Source organism: Aquarana catesbeiana, linkage group LG01, assembly GCF_042186555.1.
Source record: "Aquarana catesbeiana isolate 2022-GZ linkage group LG01, ASM4218655v1, whole genome shotgun sequence".
Classification (NCBI taxonomy): Eukaryota; Metazoa; Chordata; class Amphibia; order Anura; family Ranidae; genus Aquarana; species Aquarana catesbeiana.
The window spans coordinates 631,994,917-632,008,620 of NC_133324.1; the positions used below are offsets into that span (position 1 = coordinate 631,994,917).

General features: G+C 46.2%; 1 protein-coding gene across 4 annotated transcripts in view; it reads left to right on the forward strand.

The window, feature by feature from the left end:
* The window catches only part of USO1 (USO1 vesicle transport factor), a 162,227-nt gene that overhangs the window by 46,042 nt on the left and 102,481 nt on the right, over positions 1-13,704 (forward strand). For all 4 annotated transcript variants that reach the window (XM_073601032.1, XM_073601034.1, XM_073601033.1 and 1 more), the window contains exon 3: positions 5,601-5,665. In XM_073601032.1, coding sequence (XP_073457133.1) covers positions 5,601-5,665 — 65 coding nt within the window. The remainder of the gene's footprint in view (positions 1-5,600; positions 5,666-13,704) is intronic.

Consider the following 13,704-nt stretch of genomic DNA (forward strand, 5'->3'; position numbering starts at 1 on the left):
TATATTTCTTTTTCATACATCACGGGACACACAGCCACAGTATTTACTGAATGGGTTATATAGGCACCTCTAGGTGATGGACACTGGCACACCCTAGACAGGAAGTTTACCTCCCTATATAACCCCTCCACTTACTGGGAGTACCTCAGTTTTTTTTCGCCACTGTCTAAGGTGTTGGTCACGAGTAAAGGCGTGCTGTGCTGAGCTCTGCTGGAGAAATCTTTGCTGGAGCCGGCCATGCAACCGGATCCATTCAAAGTGTCTTTTCCAGGCCGAATTGATTGCTACCCGGGCCCTGTGTCCGAGAAACAAGATTTTGCCTGTAACGCTTCTCTTTCTAGAGAGCTGGACCCCGGGATCCAGTGTTTTGTTTTTTTCAGCCATATTTTCCTGGTGGGGTGCATTACAGGCCCAGGAGTGTGGATCCCCCAATAACATGCAATGACGTTGGATCAGAGCCCCCGCTCGCGCGGGAAAGTGGTCTTTTTTTTTTTAATAAGATGAGGGGGGGCGCAAGGGGTGGTTGGAGGAGGGGGGGCGGAGCTTCAGCTCGGCGTGGTTCAACGCCCACAAGTGCGGGCCATGCAAAGCTATAAAGGTGCACTTTTTGCAGGTGCACACAGCTAAAGGAGGGACACAGAGCAGATGTTAGTGTGGGTGACACGGGCATTCCCAGGCACGTTTACTTAGCATCAGCCTGAGCATTGATAGCAGCGGCAGTTGCTGAACTATTTTGCTCAGCAGTGGGTGCATTGCTGGTAGTACCTCTGCATTTGTGCTTAGCACTATGGAAGGGGAGGTACAAATACCCCGAAAAATAGGGGCTCTGAGGACCCCCCCCCTCTGTAACGCCATCTTCCGCTGAAAGACCTAGGGAGGCTGGTCAGAGTGAGTCGGGGTCAGGGGCTGCAACTGCTTCTGACATTTCAGCCCCTGTATATATTACTCAGGAGGTTTTTTCCTCAGTCATAAGTGGATTAGAGGAAAGATTAGTGGCCCTAATCACATCTTCACAAAGTGGAAGAAAACACATTAGGTCCCCTTCTACCACCCAGGACCCTCAAACAGAGGAACTTTGGGAAACGGGAGACTAATCCCCCTCAGAGGACCGGGATGAGACTGATGACTCCTCTTCTGAGGAATCAAGTGGGGGAAGGACCTTCTTCAGCTTCACAGGGTGAGAAATTGCTGGTGCATTCTCTTACTAAAATGGTCCGCTCCACATTTACCCATAATTGAGTCGGTTGAAAAGCCCACTTCTTGTTTGGGTTCACTGAAGCCTCCTCAAGCTGTGCATGCCTTTCCTGTTCATTTATTGCTGGAAAAGCGTATTTATTCTGAGTGGGATTACCCAAATAAACACTTTTTCCCCTCCTAAAAATGCTTTCAACACTTTATCCTATGGAGGAAAAATTGACAAAGATGTGGGGTATACCAGCAATTGACGCTGCTATATCCTCTGTGAATAAAAGTCTGACTTGTCCTGTTGACAATGCTCAAATGCTTAGGGATCCAACCGATAAAAAATTGGAATTCCTGTTAAACATTTTTTCCTTGGCAGGTTCAGTAGCTCAACCTGCAGTAGCGGCAATTGGGGTATGTCAATCCTTGAGAGATCACTTGAAACAGGTGCTCAAGGTTTTCCCTGAACAGCAGGCCCAGGAGTTAGCCGAGCTGCCAGCGGCTTTGTGTTTTGCAGTTGACGCAATCAGAGATTCTATCCTTCAGACCTCTCGCCTTACGCTTGGGTTGATGCATATGCGTAGAATCTTATGGTCGAAAAATTGGTCAGCCAAAGTGCCATGCAAAAAGCTCCTGGCTGGTTTTCCCTTCTGTGGTGTAAGGCTGTTTGGGGATCATTTGGACAATTATATCCAAAAAAATCTCAAGTGTGAAAAGTACCCTTTTACCAGTTAAGAAAAGGAGTAACCCAGTGCCAGGGACATCAGCCACCAGGCAGTGGCGACGGGCTCCACCATCAGGTTCAAGAGGTAAAACTCAGAGTCAACCCCAGGGACAAAAGAAGTCCTGGGGAGGAAATCTACAAGACAGAACGCTAAAGCCTCTTTGTGAAGGGGCGCCCCCGCTCGTTCTAGTGGGGGGAAGACTGCTACAGTTCTCAAAGGTCTGGCAGGAGGATTTTCAGGACAGATGGGTGGTCTCCACAATAACTCTAGGTTACAAACTAGAGTTCCGAGAATTCCCGTCTCCTCGTTTCCTCAGATCAAATGTTCCCAAAGACCCAGAGAAAAAGAAGTCTCTCTTTCAAGCATTGGAGCGACTTTTGTCGCAGAAGTAATCATGATGGTTCCCATGGAAGAGCAGGGGTTGGGGTTTTATTCAAACCTTTTCACGGTGCCAAAACCAAATGGAGATGTCAGACCCATTCTAGATCTCAAAGATCTAAACCGGTTCCTAAAAATTCGGTCTTTGCGCATGGAATCAATCCGATCAGTAGTCTCCATTTTACAAGGAGGAGAACTTCTGTCATCAATAGACATCAAGGATGCATATGCATGTGCCTATTTTCCCTGCTCATCAGAAATATCTGTGTTTCGAAGTGGAAAAACTTAATTTTCAGTCTAGATACTACGCCTTGGGTGTTTACAAAGGTCCTGGCCCCTCCTCTGGCCAGATTAAGGGCCCAGGGTATAACGATTATAGCATACCTAGACGACCTGCTCTTAATAGACCGATTGGTAGTCCGCTTAGACCAAAGCTTGGTCACCACAGTCAACTACCTTGAATACCTAGGTAGGGTCCCCAACCTAGAGAAGTATTCTTTAAAACCAGTAAGAAGACTAGAGTACTTGGGTCTGGTTGTAGATACAACCCAGAAGAGGGTGTTTTTACCCCAGGCAAAAATCAGTGCCATAAAATAGCTGGTTCAGGTAGTCAGGGTGAAGAAGGGTCCTTCTATTCGCCTTTTGTATGAGGTTGTTGGGAAAGATGCTGGCTTCATTCGAAGCGGTTCCCTATGCTCAGTTTCATTCGAGACTGCTGCAAAACAGCATCCTGTCTGCCTGGAACAAGAAAGTCCAGGCGCTAGATTTTCCGATGCACTTGTCGCCAATTGTGTGTCAGAGCCTCAGTTGGTGGTTGGTACCCGAGAATCTGTGGAAAGGGAAATCCTTTTTACCAGTAACAACAGATGCCAGCCTTTTGGGTTGGAGAGCAGTTCTGGAAGAGACAACTGTCCAAGGGAAATGGTCTAAAACCAAGAGGAACTTACCCATCAATGTTCTAGAGATTTGGGCAGCGTACCTAGCCCTAAAGGCCTGGACATTTAGGTTGCAGGGTTGTCCTGTCAGGATCCAATTTGACAATGCCACAGCAGTGGCTTATATCAATAACCAAGGGGTCACCAGGAGTCGTGCAGCCCAGGGAGAAGTAAACCAGATCCTAACCTGGGCAGAAAAACATGTGGCGTGCATATCGGCGATATTCATTCCAGGGGTAGGGAACTGGCAAGCGGACTACTTAAGTCACCAGCAGTTGTTCCCAAGGGAATGGTCTCTTCACCCCGACATCTTCCTGGCTATATGCCAAAGATGGGGATCCCGGACGTAGATCTGTTTGTGTCCAGGTTCAACAACAAGATCGACAACTTTGTGTCGAGAACAAGGGATCCACTCGCATGCGGAACAGATGCGTTGGTGACCCCATGGGATCAGTTTGCACTGATTTTATGCATTCCCTCCTATTCTGCTGCTACCTCGACTTCTTCGCATGATCAAGCAGGAAAAGAAGTCGGTACTTCTGGTGGTCCCAGCGTGGCCCAGAAAATCTTGGTATGCAGAAATAGTAAAGATGGTGGTAGGGCCCCCATGGACCCTACCACCACGTCCAGACCTGCTATCACAGGGACCAGTGTTCCATCCTACCTTACAAACGCTAAATTTAAAGGTTTGGCTATTAAAACCCACATTCTGAAGAATCGCGTGCTTTCAGGCACAGTAATATCTACCTTGATTAATGCAAGGAAGCCAGCTTCCAGAGTCATTAATTATAGAGTCTGGAAAGCATATGTTTTCTGGTGTGAATCCAGGAGTTGGCATCCCAGATAGTATGTCATAGGTAGAATCCTTGCTTTTCTGCAAATTGGGTTAGAGATGAAGCTGGCCTTCAGTACTATCAAGAACCAGGTCTTGGCCTTATCGGTATTGTTTCAACGTCCGCTTGCTTCGCATTCTTTGGTCCGAAGCTTTATTCAGGGGGTAACTCGGTTTAATCCACCGGTTAGAGCACCCCTGAACCCTTGGGACTTGAAGTTAGTTCTGTCAGCATTACAGAAACAGCCTTTTGAGCCGATACAACATATTCTCTTGGTCCTTTTGACAAGGAAGCTAATTTTTCTGGTAGCCATTTCCTCTGCAAGAAGGGTATCAGAATTGGCGGCTCTTTCTTGTAAAGAGCCATATTTAATTGTTCACAAGGATAGAGTAGTATTGCATCCTCATCCTAGCTTTCTACCGAAGGTGGTTTCAAGTTTTCATCTAAACCAGGATAATATTGTTCTGTCTTCATTTCTTCCAGAACCCTGTTCTACGGAAGAAAAGTCGCTACATTCTCTGGATGTAGTGAGAGCGATCAAAACCTATTTGGAGGGGACTGCTCAAATTCGGAAAACGGATGTTTTGTTTGTGTTGCATGAAGGTCCTAAAAAAGGACAGGCAGCGTCGAAATCTACTATTGCTAAGTGGATTCGGCAAGTAATTATTCAAGCTTATGGTTTGAAGAGGAAAGTTCCACCTTTTCAAACCAAAGCGCACTCCACCAGGGCTGTTTGCACTTCATGGGCAGTGCATCACCAGGCCTCCATGGCTCAAATCTGCAAGGCCGCAACTTGATCTTCAGTCCATACATTCACCAGATTCCATCAGGCGGATGTGATAAGGCATGAGGATATCACCTTTGGGGCGCAGTGTGCTGCAGGCAGCAGTATAAGGTCCTCAGGTCTGATTGCACCATACTTTTTGTTTGTGTCTCCCTCCCCTCAGATAGCATTGCTCTGGGACATCCCATCAGTAAATATTGTGGCTCTGTGTCCCGTGATGTACGAAACAGAAAATAGGATTTTTATGACAGCTTACCTGTAAAATCCTTTTCTTTAAGTACATCACGGGACACAGAGGTCCCTCCCCTCTTCTAATACACGTAAATTGCTTTGTTACAAAACTGAGGTACTCCCAGTAAGGGGAGGGGTTATATTGGGAGCTAAACCTCCTGTCTGGGGTGTGCCAGTGTCCATCACCTAGAGGTGCCTATATAACCCATTCAGTAAATACTGTGGCTCTGTGCTCCGTGATGTACTCGAAGAAAAGGATTTTACAGGTAAGCTGTTATAAAAATCCTATTATTTTTTTTTAAAAACTGTCATTTTCAGTTTCGATTTTCAGCCAAGTGCATCCTGCATTATCAGTTTTGGCACCAAAATTTCTAGTAATAATCTTTTCCTTTTTTTCAGTAAGCAGAACAGCTTTACACGTAATGTGTTGAATATTACATATGTAGATTATATTTTATGTGTACCCATAACGAATTTTATAGAACATTATTTATCTGTAGTTGAAGTATGTGTTTTCCCTTTTGATAAACAGAAATATCGTCTTGAGGTGGGCACTCAGGCCATGGACCATCTCTTGAATGTGCTACAGACTGATCGGTAAGATGTTTCTCTTTATATATATAAATAGCGTTTAAATTAACCCTGTCAGCACAGGGTCATTTGAATGTAAAGCATACCTGTAAAAAAGAAAGCTTTATATACTTACTTACCTTTCTAGTTGGCCTGCTTTTTCAAAAGCCATCAGTAACTTGTGAATTAACACTTTTGATTATAGATCCTGAGCCCTCATTTCTGAACAGTCAGTTCTTCGGCAGTCCTGTTTCTTGGCGTATATATTGTTAGATGATTTCTGAGTAGAAAGTGATAGACATCGTTAAGACCCCTTTCACACTGGGGGGGTTTGCAGGCGCTATTGCGCTAAAAATAGCGCCTGCAAACCGACCCGAAACAGCCTCTGCTGTGTCTCCAGTGTGAAAGCCCGAGGGCTTTCACACTGGAGCGTTGCGCTAGCAGAAAGGGAAAAAAAGTCCTGCTAGCAGCATCTTCGGGGCGGTGAAGGAGCGGTGTATACACCGCTCCTTCACTGCTTCTGCCCATTGAAATCAATGGGGCAACACGGCTATACCGCCGGCAAAGCGCCTCTGCAGAGGCGCATTGCGGTGGTTTTTAACCCTTTCTGGGCTGTTAGCGGGGGTAAAACCGCCCCGCTAGTGGCCGAATACCGCCGCTAAAACGACAGTAAAGCGCTGCTAATAATAGCGGCGCTTTACCGCCGACACACCTCCCGCCCCAGTGTGAAAGGGGCCTAAATGTAAACTACAGTTAAAACCAAAAAAAAAGCTGTACCCCAAGCAAACTGCTAAATACTCAAAGTACATATCGGAGAGTTTGATTTTGTCTGCCAGAGGATTTGTATTTTTGTTCATTCAGTCTTGAGATTTACACAGCTCTGGCACACAACACCTCCCTGTTTGGCAGGGCCGGAGACCCAATTTTTCCTGACGACGCTGATCGAGCAGGAAAAATCCGTCTTGTTACACAGAAGTTGAATGCTTCTGTACAACCAGCCTGCCCATATATATTTTGATCCATGTATGGCTGGTTTTAAATGTCTGTTCTTTCCCCCAGCCTGTGACTGCAGAGTAAAGGAGAAGCAGCACATTGATGAGCTCACCTCTCTGTCCCTTTGCTCTCACCTTCTAAACCTCAACTCTAAAATAGTTGGGACGCTGTGTAAAATCTACATGAAAGCAGAATGCAATGATTTGCAAATCTCAAAGACCCATATTTTATTCACAATAGAAAATAGAAATCATATCAAATGTTTAAACTGAAAAAATTTACAATTTTAGTAAAAAAATAAGGTTATTTTGAAATTGATGGCAGAAACACGTCTCCAAAAAGTTGGGATAGGGCAGCAAAAAGCTGGCAAAGTGGTACTAACAAGGAAGAGATGGACGAACATTTTTGCAACTATTTAGGTTAATTGACAACTGGTCAGTAACATGTTTGGCTATATAAAGGGCATCTTGGAGAGTCGTCGTGTCCCAGAATCAAAGTTGGGAAGAGAATCACTAGTCTGTGAAAAGCTGCATCTAAAAATTGTCGAACAATTGTCAGAATAATGTTCCCCAATGTAAAAAATTGTAAAGACTTTAAATATATCATCTACAGTACATTTTAACATCAAAAGATTCAGAGAATCTGGAGAAATCTATTTTACTGACTGGTTGCCAATTATTCTAATTAGTTGCAAAATGTTCTTCCAGCTCTTCCTTGTTAGTACCCCTTACTTTACCAGCTTTTTGTTGACCTGTCCCAACTTTTTTGAGTCGTGTTGCTGCCATCAATTTCAAACTTACCTTATTTCTTTTCTTAAAATGGTACATTTTTTCAGTTTAAACATTTGATATGTTTTCTGTTGTGGATAAAATATGGGTTATGAGATTTACAAATCATTGCATTTGGTTTTCTTGTTCAAACGTTTTATTAAAGGTAACACATCAGTGTACAGGTGTAAATAGAAGCATGTACATCGTTTTAATACAATACACTCCATTGCCATAAGACGGCACATTTTGCAAGTTGTATTACATAAACAACCATTGATGAAACAAAATAAATGCATGGAGTTCATTTCAGCCAAGGTAACATGCATGAGAGTAATACGCCTAAAAGCTCCAAACATGCCCACTTGGAGCGATTACTAACAAGCCTTTAGTAGGAATTACAACCATTGCATTCTGTTTTTATGTACATTTTACACAGTATCACAACTTTTTGGGAATTGGGGGCTAATACCAGTTCATATTCGGGTACTTTCACTGCTTGCACTTAAAGAATACATTTCATGTTGTCAATACAGAGCTGCAATAATGTGTGTCTTTTATATCTGCCTGGAGTTCAGCTAGAAATTGATTGTAAACCCCCATCTTGTAAAACAACCCATTCAGTTTAAAATAGATGAGTGATCTCACAGCCTCTCTTCTCAGCTGCATAACTACTGGGTTAGGAGAAACAACAGTACACCATTCTTCCCAGTGAAAGGCTGTGCAGGGGGGAGGGTGTGTCAGGTCAAGTCCGATCATTGGATGAGACTGACTAGGGGAGGAGACCGATCTGTTTTCTTTCTTAGTAAGAGCACACTATCTGTTTACTCTCCCCTGAGAGAACCTGGATTTGTGTGTTTACACACACATGCCCGTTCTCGGTTTGTAACGAGCAATGGCCGGTGCCCCGGAGACATGGTGGCCTGCGCGCGCCTGCTATAGCGTCTTAAAGAGCCGACGTATAGCTACGGCAATTTGCGTGGCTGTGCCAACCTGCCGCAGTATAACTGCGGCGGCTGGTCGGCAAGCGGTTAATGTGGTCAGTTTGTAATAGGCTAGCAGAAGGACTGACGGGAACACCAGGGATTTCACACAATGGAAGCAATACAAAGAGAACAGGATACTTTTTTATGCAAGTACATGGTACAGCAGGTACATATCGGGAATATGCTGAGAACCCTGTAATCAGAGGAGAGGGAAGGAGCCATACGCATCCACTTTGCAACAGGATAGATAACCTGTCTTTCTTTCTCGAACATCACGGGACACAGAGCCACAGTAATAACTGATGGGTTATGTAGGTACCATTAGGTATTGGACACTGGTCACACCCTAAGCAGGAAGTTCAACCCCCTATATAATCCCTCCCCTTACAGGGATACCTCAGTTTTTACGCCAGTGTCTTAGGTGTTGGACGTGTAAAGATGTCCTGTGCTGAAGCTCCAAAGGGAATATCCTGATATCCTATACTGGGGCAAGCCAGGCGAACCGGATCCATTCAAAGTGTCCTTTCATGGCCGAATTGGATGGTACCCGGGCCTCGTGTCTGAAGAAACAAGGTTTTACCTGTAACGCTTCTCCTTTTAGAGAGCTGGACCCCGCATATCAGAAAAGGGTCTTTTAACATCTTATTTCTGGCTGGGTGCTTTACAGGGCCAGAACTGCAGGATCCCTCTATTTGTAGGGGGCCCTAGTCTCTGACGTTTTTTTTAAACGGAGCCCACTGTGAGAGGTGAAGATTGGGTCTGTATATACAGAACCCTGCGGCTGGATAAGGTAAGAGGAGATTCCACAGAATTTTGAATTCTAGTAGGTTTTCTCCTTTAAGGTAAATGCATGCTATGCCTATTGTGACCACCGGGGGCTGCCAAGAGCACATACCTTCTCATGCTGATTTCTGTCTCAGCGTTCGACGCTGCACAAGCTCCTCAGACCGGCTCCAGGTAGGATGGGATGGGGATTTTTTTCCTCTGAGATATTCCCCCCAGGCTAAGGGGAGGCCGCAGGAGGGCTGTAAGGCGGTTTTACACCGCACTGTCACCGCCCCTGCCAGGCCGCCATTGCACGTGCAGGCTCCATCTCTGCCAGCCTCTCTCCTTCCTCCTCCACCCCCAGCCTTCCTCCATGCTTATCCCGGAAGGGTCGGCTTGCGCGGGAAGTGCTCGTTTTTTGAAAAGACGAAGAGGGGGGGGGGGGGGCGGGGCGTCAGCACAGCGTCAGCACAGTGTCAGCGTGCTCAGACGCCCACATTGCCAGAAACAGGGCTATTTAAAGCACACTTTACAGGTGCTCTGAGCCTTTGGAGGGACACAGAGCTGACAGTCGCATGTAAGGTGGGACACAGGCATTCTCCTAGGCTGCATTTACTAAGGTAACACCAGACTGGGCATTTGGTAGCAAGGCTTTTGCCAGACTACATCGCTCAGAAGTGTTCATTTTGGATACCTCCACCTTGTTGCTTTGCACTATGGGTAGAAGAGGTTCTAATACCCCCAGAACCAGAGACAGTAGGGGATCTCATTCGGGTTCTGAGGACCCCTTGTCTGCAGCATCTTCCCCCCCTGAGGGGCCAGGGATGGCTAGCCAAGGAGAGCCGTTGGGGTCAGGGTCTGCGCCTGCTTCTGGCACTTCAGCCCCTGTATACATTACACAAGAGGTTTTTTCCTCAATCATTACTGGGTTAGAGAAAGATTAATGGCCATGATTACGTCTTCACTCAGTGGAAGAAAATGCACTAGGCCTTCCTCTGTTCCCTAAGACCCTCAAGTAGAGGAGCTCTGGGATAAAGGAGATGAATCCCTTTCAGAGGATCAGGATGGGACAGATGATTCCTCCTCTGAGGAATCGGGTGGAGAGGGACCCTCTTCGGCTTCCCAAGAGGAGAAAGTCTTAGTACAGATCCTTACTGGATTGGTCCGCTCCACATTTAAGTTGCCCATATCTGAATCGGTTAAGGAATCATCTTCTTCTTTGGGGTCACTGAAACCTTCCCAAACAGCACATGCTTTTCCTGTTCATAATTTACTTGAAAAGCTCCTTTATTCTGAGTTGGATCACCCAGATAAGCATTTTCTTCTGCCGAAAAAGTTTTCAATACTTTATCTTATGGAAGAAAAATGTATTAAAATGTGGGGAATACCGGCCATTGATGCGGCCATTTCCTCTATAAATAGTAGTCTGACTTGTCCTGTAGACAACGCTCAGATTCTCAGGGATCCTGTGGATAAAAAGATGGAATCCTTATTAAAGGATGTTTTTTCCTTAGCAGGACCAGTGGCTCAACCTGCAGTAGCAGCGATTGGAGTCTGTCAATACTTAAGAGACCATGTTAAGCAGGTCATCAAAGTTCTACTTGAACAACAGGCCCAGGGGTTCGCTAAACTTCCAGCGGCCTTATGTTATGTTGTTGACGCCATCAGAGATTCTATCATGCTAACCTCTCGTCTTTCACTTGGGTTGGTGCATATGCGTAGAATCTTATGGTTGAAAAATTGGTCAGCCGAAGCACCATGTAAGAAGCTGTTGGCTGGGTTTCCTTTTCGTGGTGCAAGGTTGTTTGGAGAAGACTTGGATAACTATATCAAGAGAATCTCTTGTGGGACAAGCACTCTCTTACCTGTTAAGAAGAAGAGTCCCTCTTTCAAACGGACTCTTTCCCCAGTGCCAGGGGCATCAGCCTCCAGGCAGTCACGACGGCCTCCTCCGTCTGGGGCAAGAAACAAGAGTCAACCCCAGGGACAAAAGAAGTCCTGGGGGACGAAGTCTAGTAGACAAGACACTAAGGCATCTTCATGAAGGGGCGCCCCCGCTCGCTCAAGTGGGGGGGAAGACTGCTACAGTTCTCAAAGCTCTGGCAGGAGGACTTCCAGGACAGATGGGTAATCTCCACGGTAACCTTAGGGTACAAGCTGGAGTTCCAAGAATTTCCCTCTCCTCGTTTCCTCAGATCCCAAGTGTCCCCAGAGATCCAGAGAAGAAGCAGTCGCTCCTTCTAGCGTTATAGCGACTTTTGTTGCAAGAGGTCATTATGGTGGTTCCCACAAAGGATCAAGGATTAGGCTTCTATTCCAACCTTTTTACGGTCCAAAAACCAACTGGGGATTTCAGACCCATTCTGGATTTAAGAGATCTGAATCGATTCCTAAGGATTCAGTCCTTCCACATGGAATCAATTTGGACAGTAGTCTCCATCCTGCAGGGAGGAGAATTTTTGGCATCGATAGACATCAGAGATGCATATCTACATGTGCCCATTTTTCCTACTCATCAGAATTTTCTGCGCTTCGAGATAGGAGGGTGCCATTTCCAGTTTGTGGCTCTGCCCTTCGGGATAGCCACTGCACCTCGAGTGTTCACAAAGATCTTGGCTTCTCCTCTGGCCAGATTAAGGGCTCAGGGTATAACTGTCATAGCATACCTAGACGACCTGCTCTTGATAAACCAGTCGGTAGCCTCCTTGAACGGGAACTTGAGGACCACGGTCAAGTATCTGGAACGCCTAGGTTGGATCCTCAACCTAGAAAAGTCTTTCATAAAACCAGTAAGAAGACTGGAGTATTTAGGTCTGATCATAGATACAAGCCAGGAGAAAGTATTTCTTCCTCAGGCAAAGATTACTGCTTTAAGGGAACTGATTCTGACAGTCAGGACCAAGAAGGGTCCTTCTGTCCGCCTTTGTATGAGGCTGCTAGGAAAGATGGTGTCTTCATACGAAGCAGTTCCCTATGCTCAGTTTCATTCAAGACTGCTGCAACACAGTATTCTGTCGGCCTGGAACAAGAAGGTTCAGGCATTAGACTTACCGATGCACCTGTCTCATGCGGTGCGTCAGAGCCTCAATTGGTGGCTAATACCCGAAAATCTGCAGAAGGGGAAATCCTTTCTACCGGTTACCTGGACGGTGGTAACAACAGATGCCAGTCTGTCAGGTTGGGGAGCAGTTCTGGAACAGTCTGCGATCCAGGGGCTATGATTCAAGACCCAGAGGACCTTACCCATCAACATTCTGGAGATCCGGGCGGTGTATCTAGCTCTAAAGGCCTGGACTTTCAGGCTACAGGATTGCCCGGTCAGGATTCAGTCCGACAATGCCACAGCAGTGACTTATGTCAATCATCGGGGAGGCACCCGGAGCCGAGCTGTTCAAAAAGAGGTGAACCAGATCTTTGTCTGGGCAGAGATGCTTGTGCCATGCATATCGGCAGTTTTCATTTCAGGAATAGAGAACTGGCAGGCGGACTATCTAAGTCGCCTGTAGTTACTCCCAGGGGAATGGTCTCTGCATCCCGACGTCTTTTGGGCCATATGCCAAAGATGGGGGGTTCCAGATGTAGATCTCTTTGCATCCTGAAGATGCAAGATTTATGGCAAGGACAAGGGATCCTCTTGCATGTGGGACGGATTCGTTGGTGTTTCCGTGGTATCGGTTCTTACTGATTTATGCATTCCCGCCAATACTGCTACTGCCACGACTCCTTCGCAGGATCAGGCAAGAAAGGAGGTCAGTACTTCTGGTGGCCCCCGCTTGGCCCAGAAGGACTTGGTATGCAGAAATAGTAAGGATGACGGTGGGTTCCCCGTGGACCCTACCGGTACGCCCAGACCTGTTATCTCAAGGTCCAGTGTTCCATCCTGCCTTACAAATGCAAAATTTGACGGTTTGGCTATTGAGACCCACGTTCTGAAGAGTCGTGGGCTTTCAGGTCCTGTGATATCTACCTTGATCAATGCAAGGAAGCCAGCTTCCAGAATGATTTATCATAGAGTCTGGAAAGCTTATGTATCCTGGTGTGAATCCAGGGGTTGGCATCCCGGAAAATATATATAGGTCATAGGTAGAATTCTTGATTTTCTACAGTTAGGATTAGAGCTGAAGCTGGCCTTGAGTACCATCAAGGGCCAGGTCTCGGCCTTATCAGTATTGTTTCAACGGCCACTTGCTTCGCATTCTTTGGTCCGAAACTTTATGCAGGGGGTGACGCGTCTTAATCCTCCGGCTAAGACGTCCCTAAACCCCTGGGACTTGAACTTGGTTCTGTCGGTGTTACAGAAACAGCCTTTTGAACCAATACGTCAGATTCCTTTGGTCTTGCTGACAAGGAAGGTGGTTTCAGATTTTCATCTAAACCAAGACATTGTTCTGCCTTCCTTTTTTCCAGATCCCTGTTCTCCGGGAGAGAGGTCACTACATTCTTTGGATGTAGTAAGAGCAGTCAAGACCTATCTGGAAGCAACTGCTCAGATTCGCAAAACGGATGTTTTGTTCGTGCTGCCAGAGGGTCCCAATAGAGGACAGGCAGCGTCAAA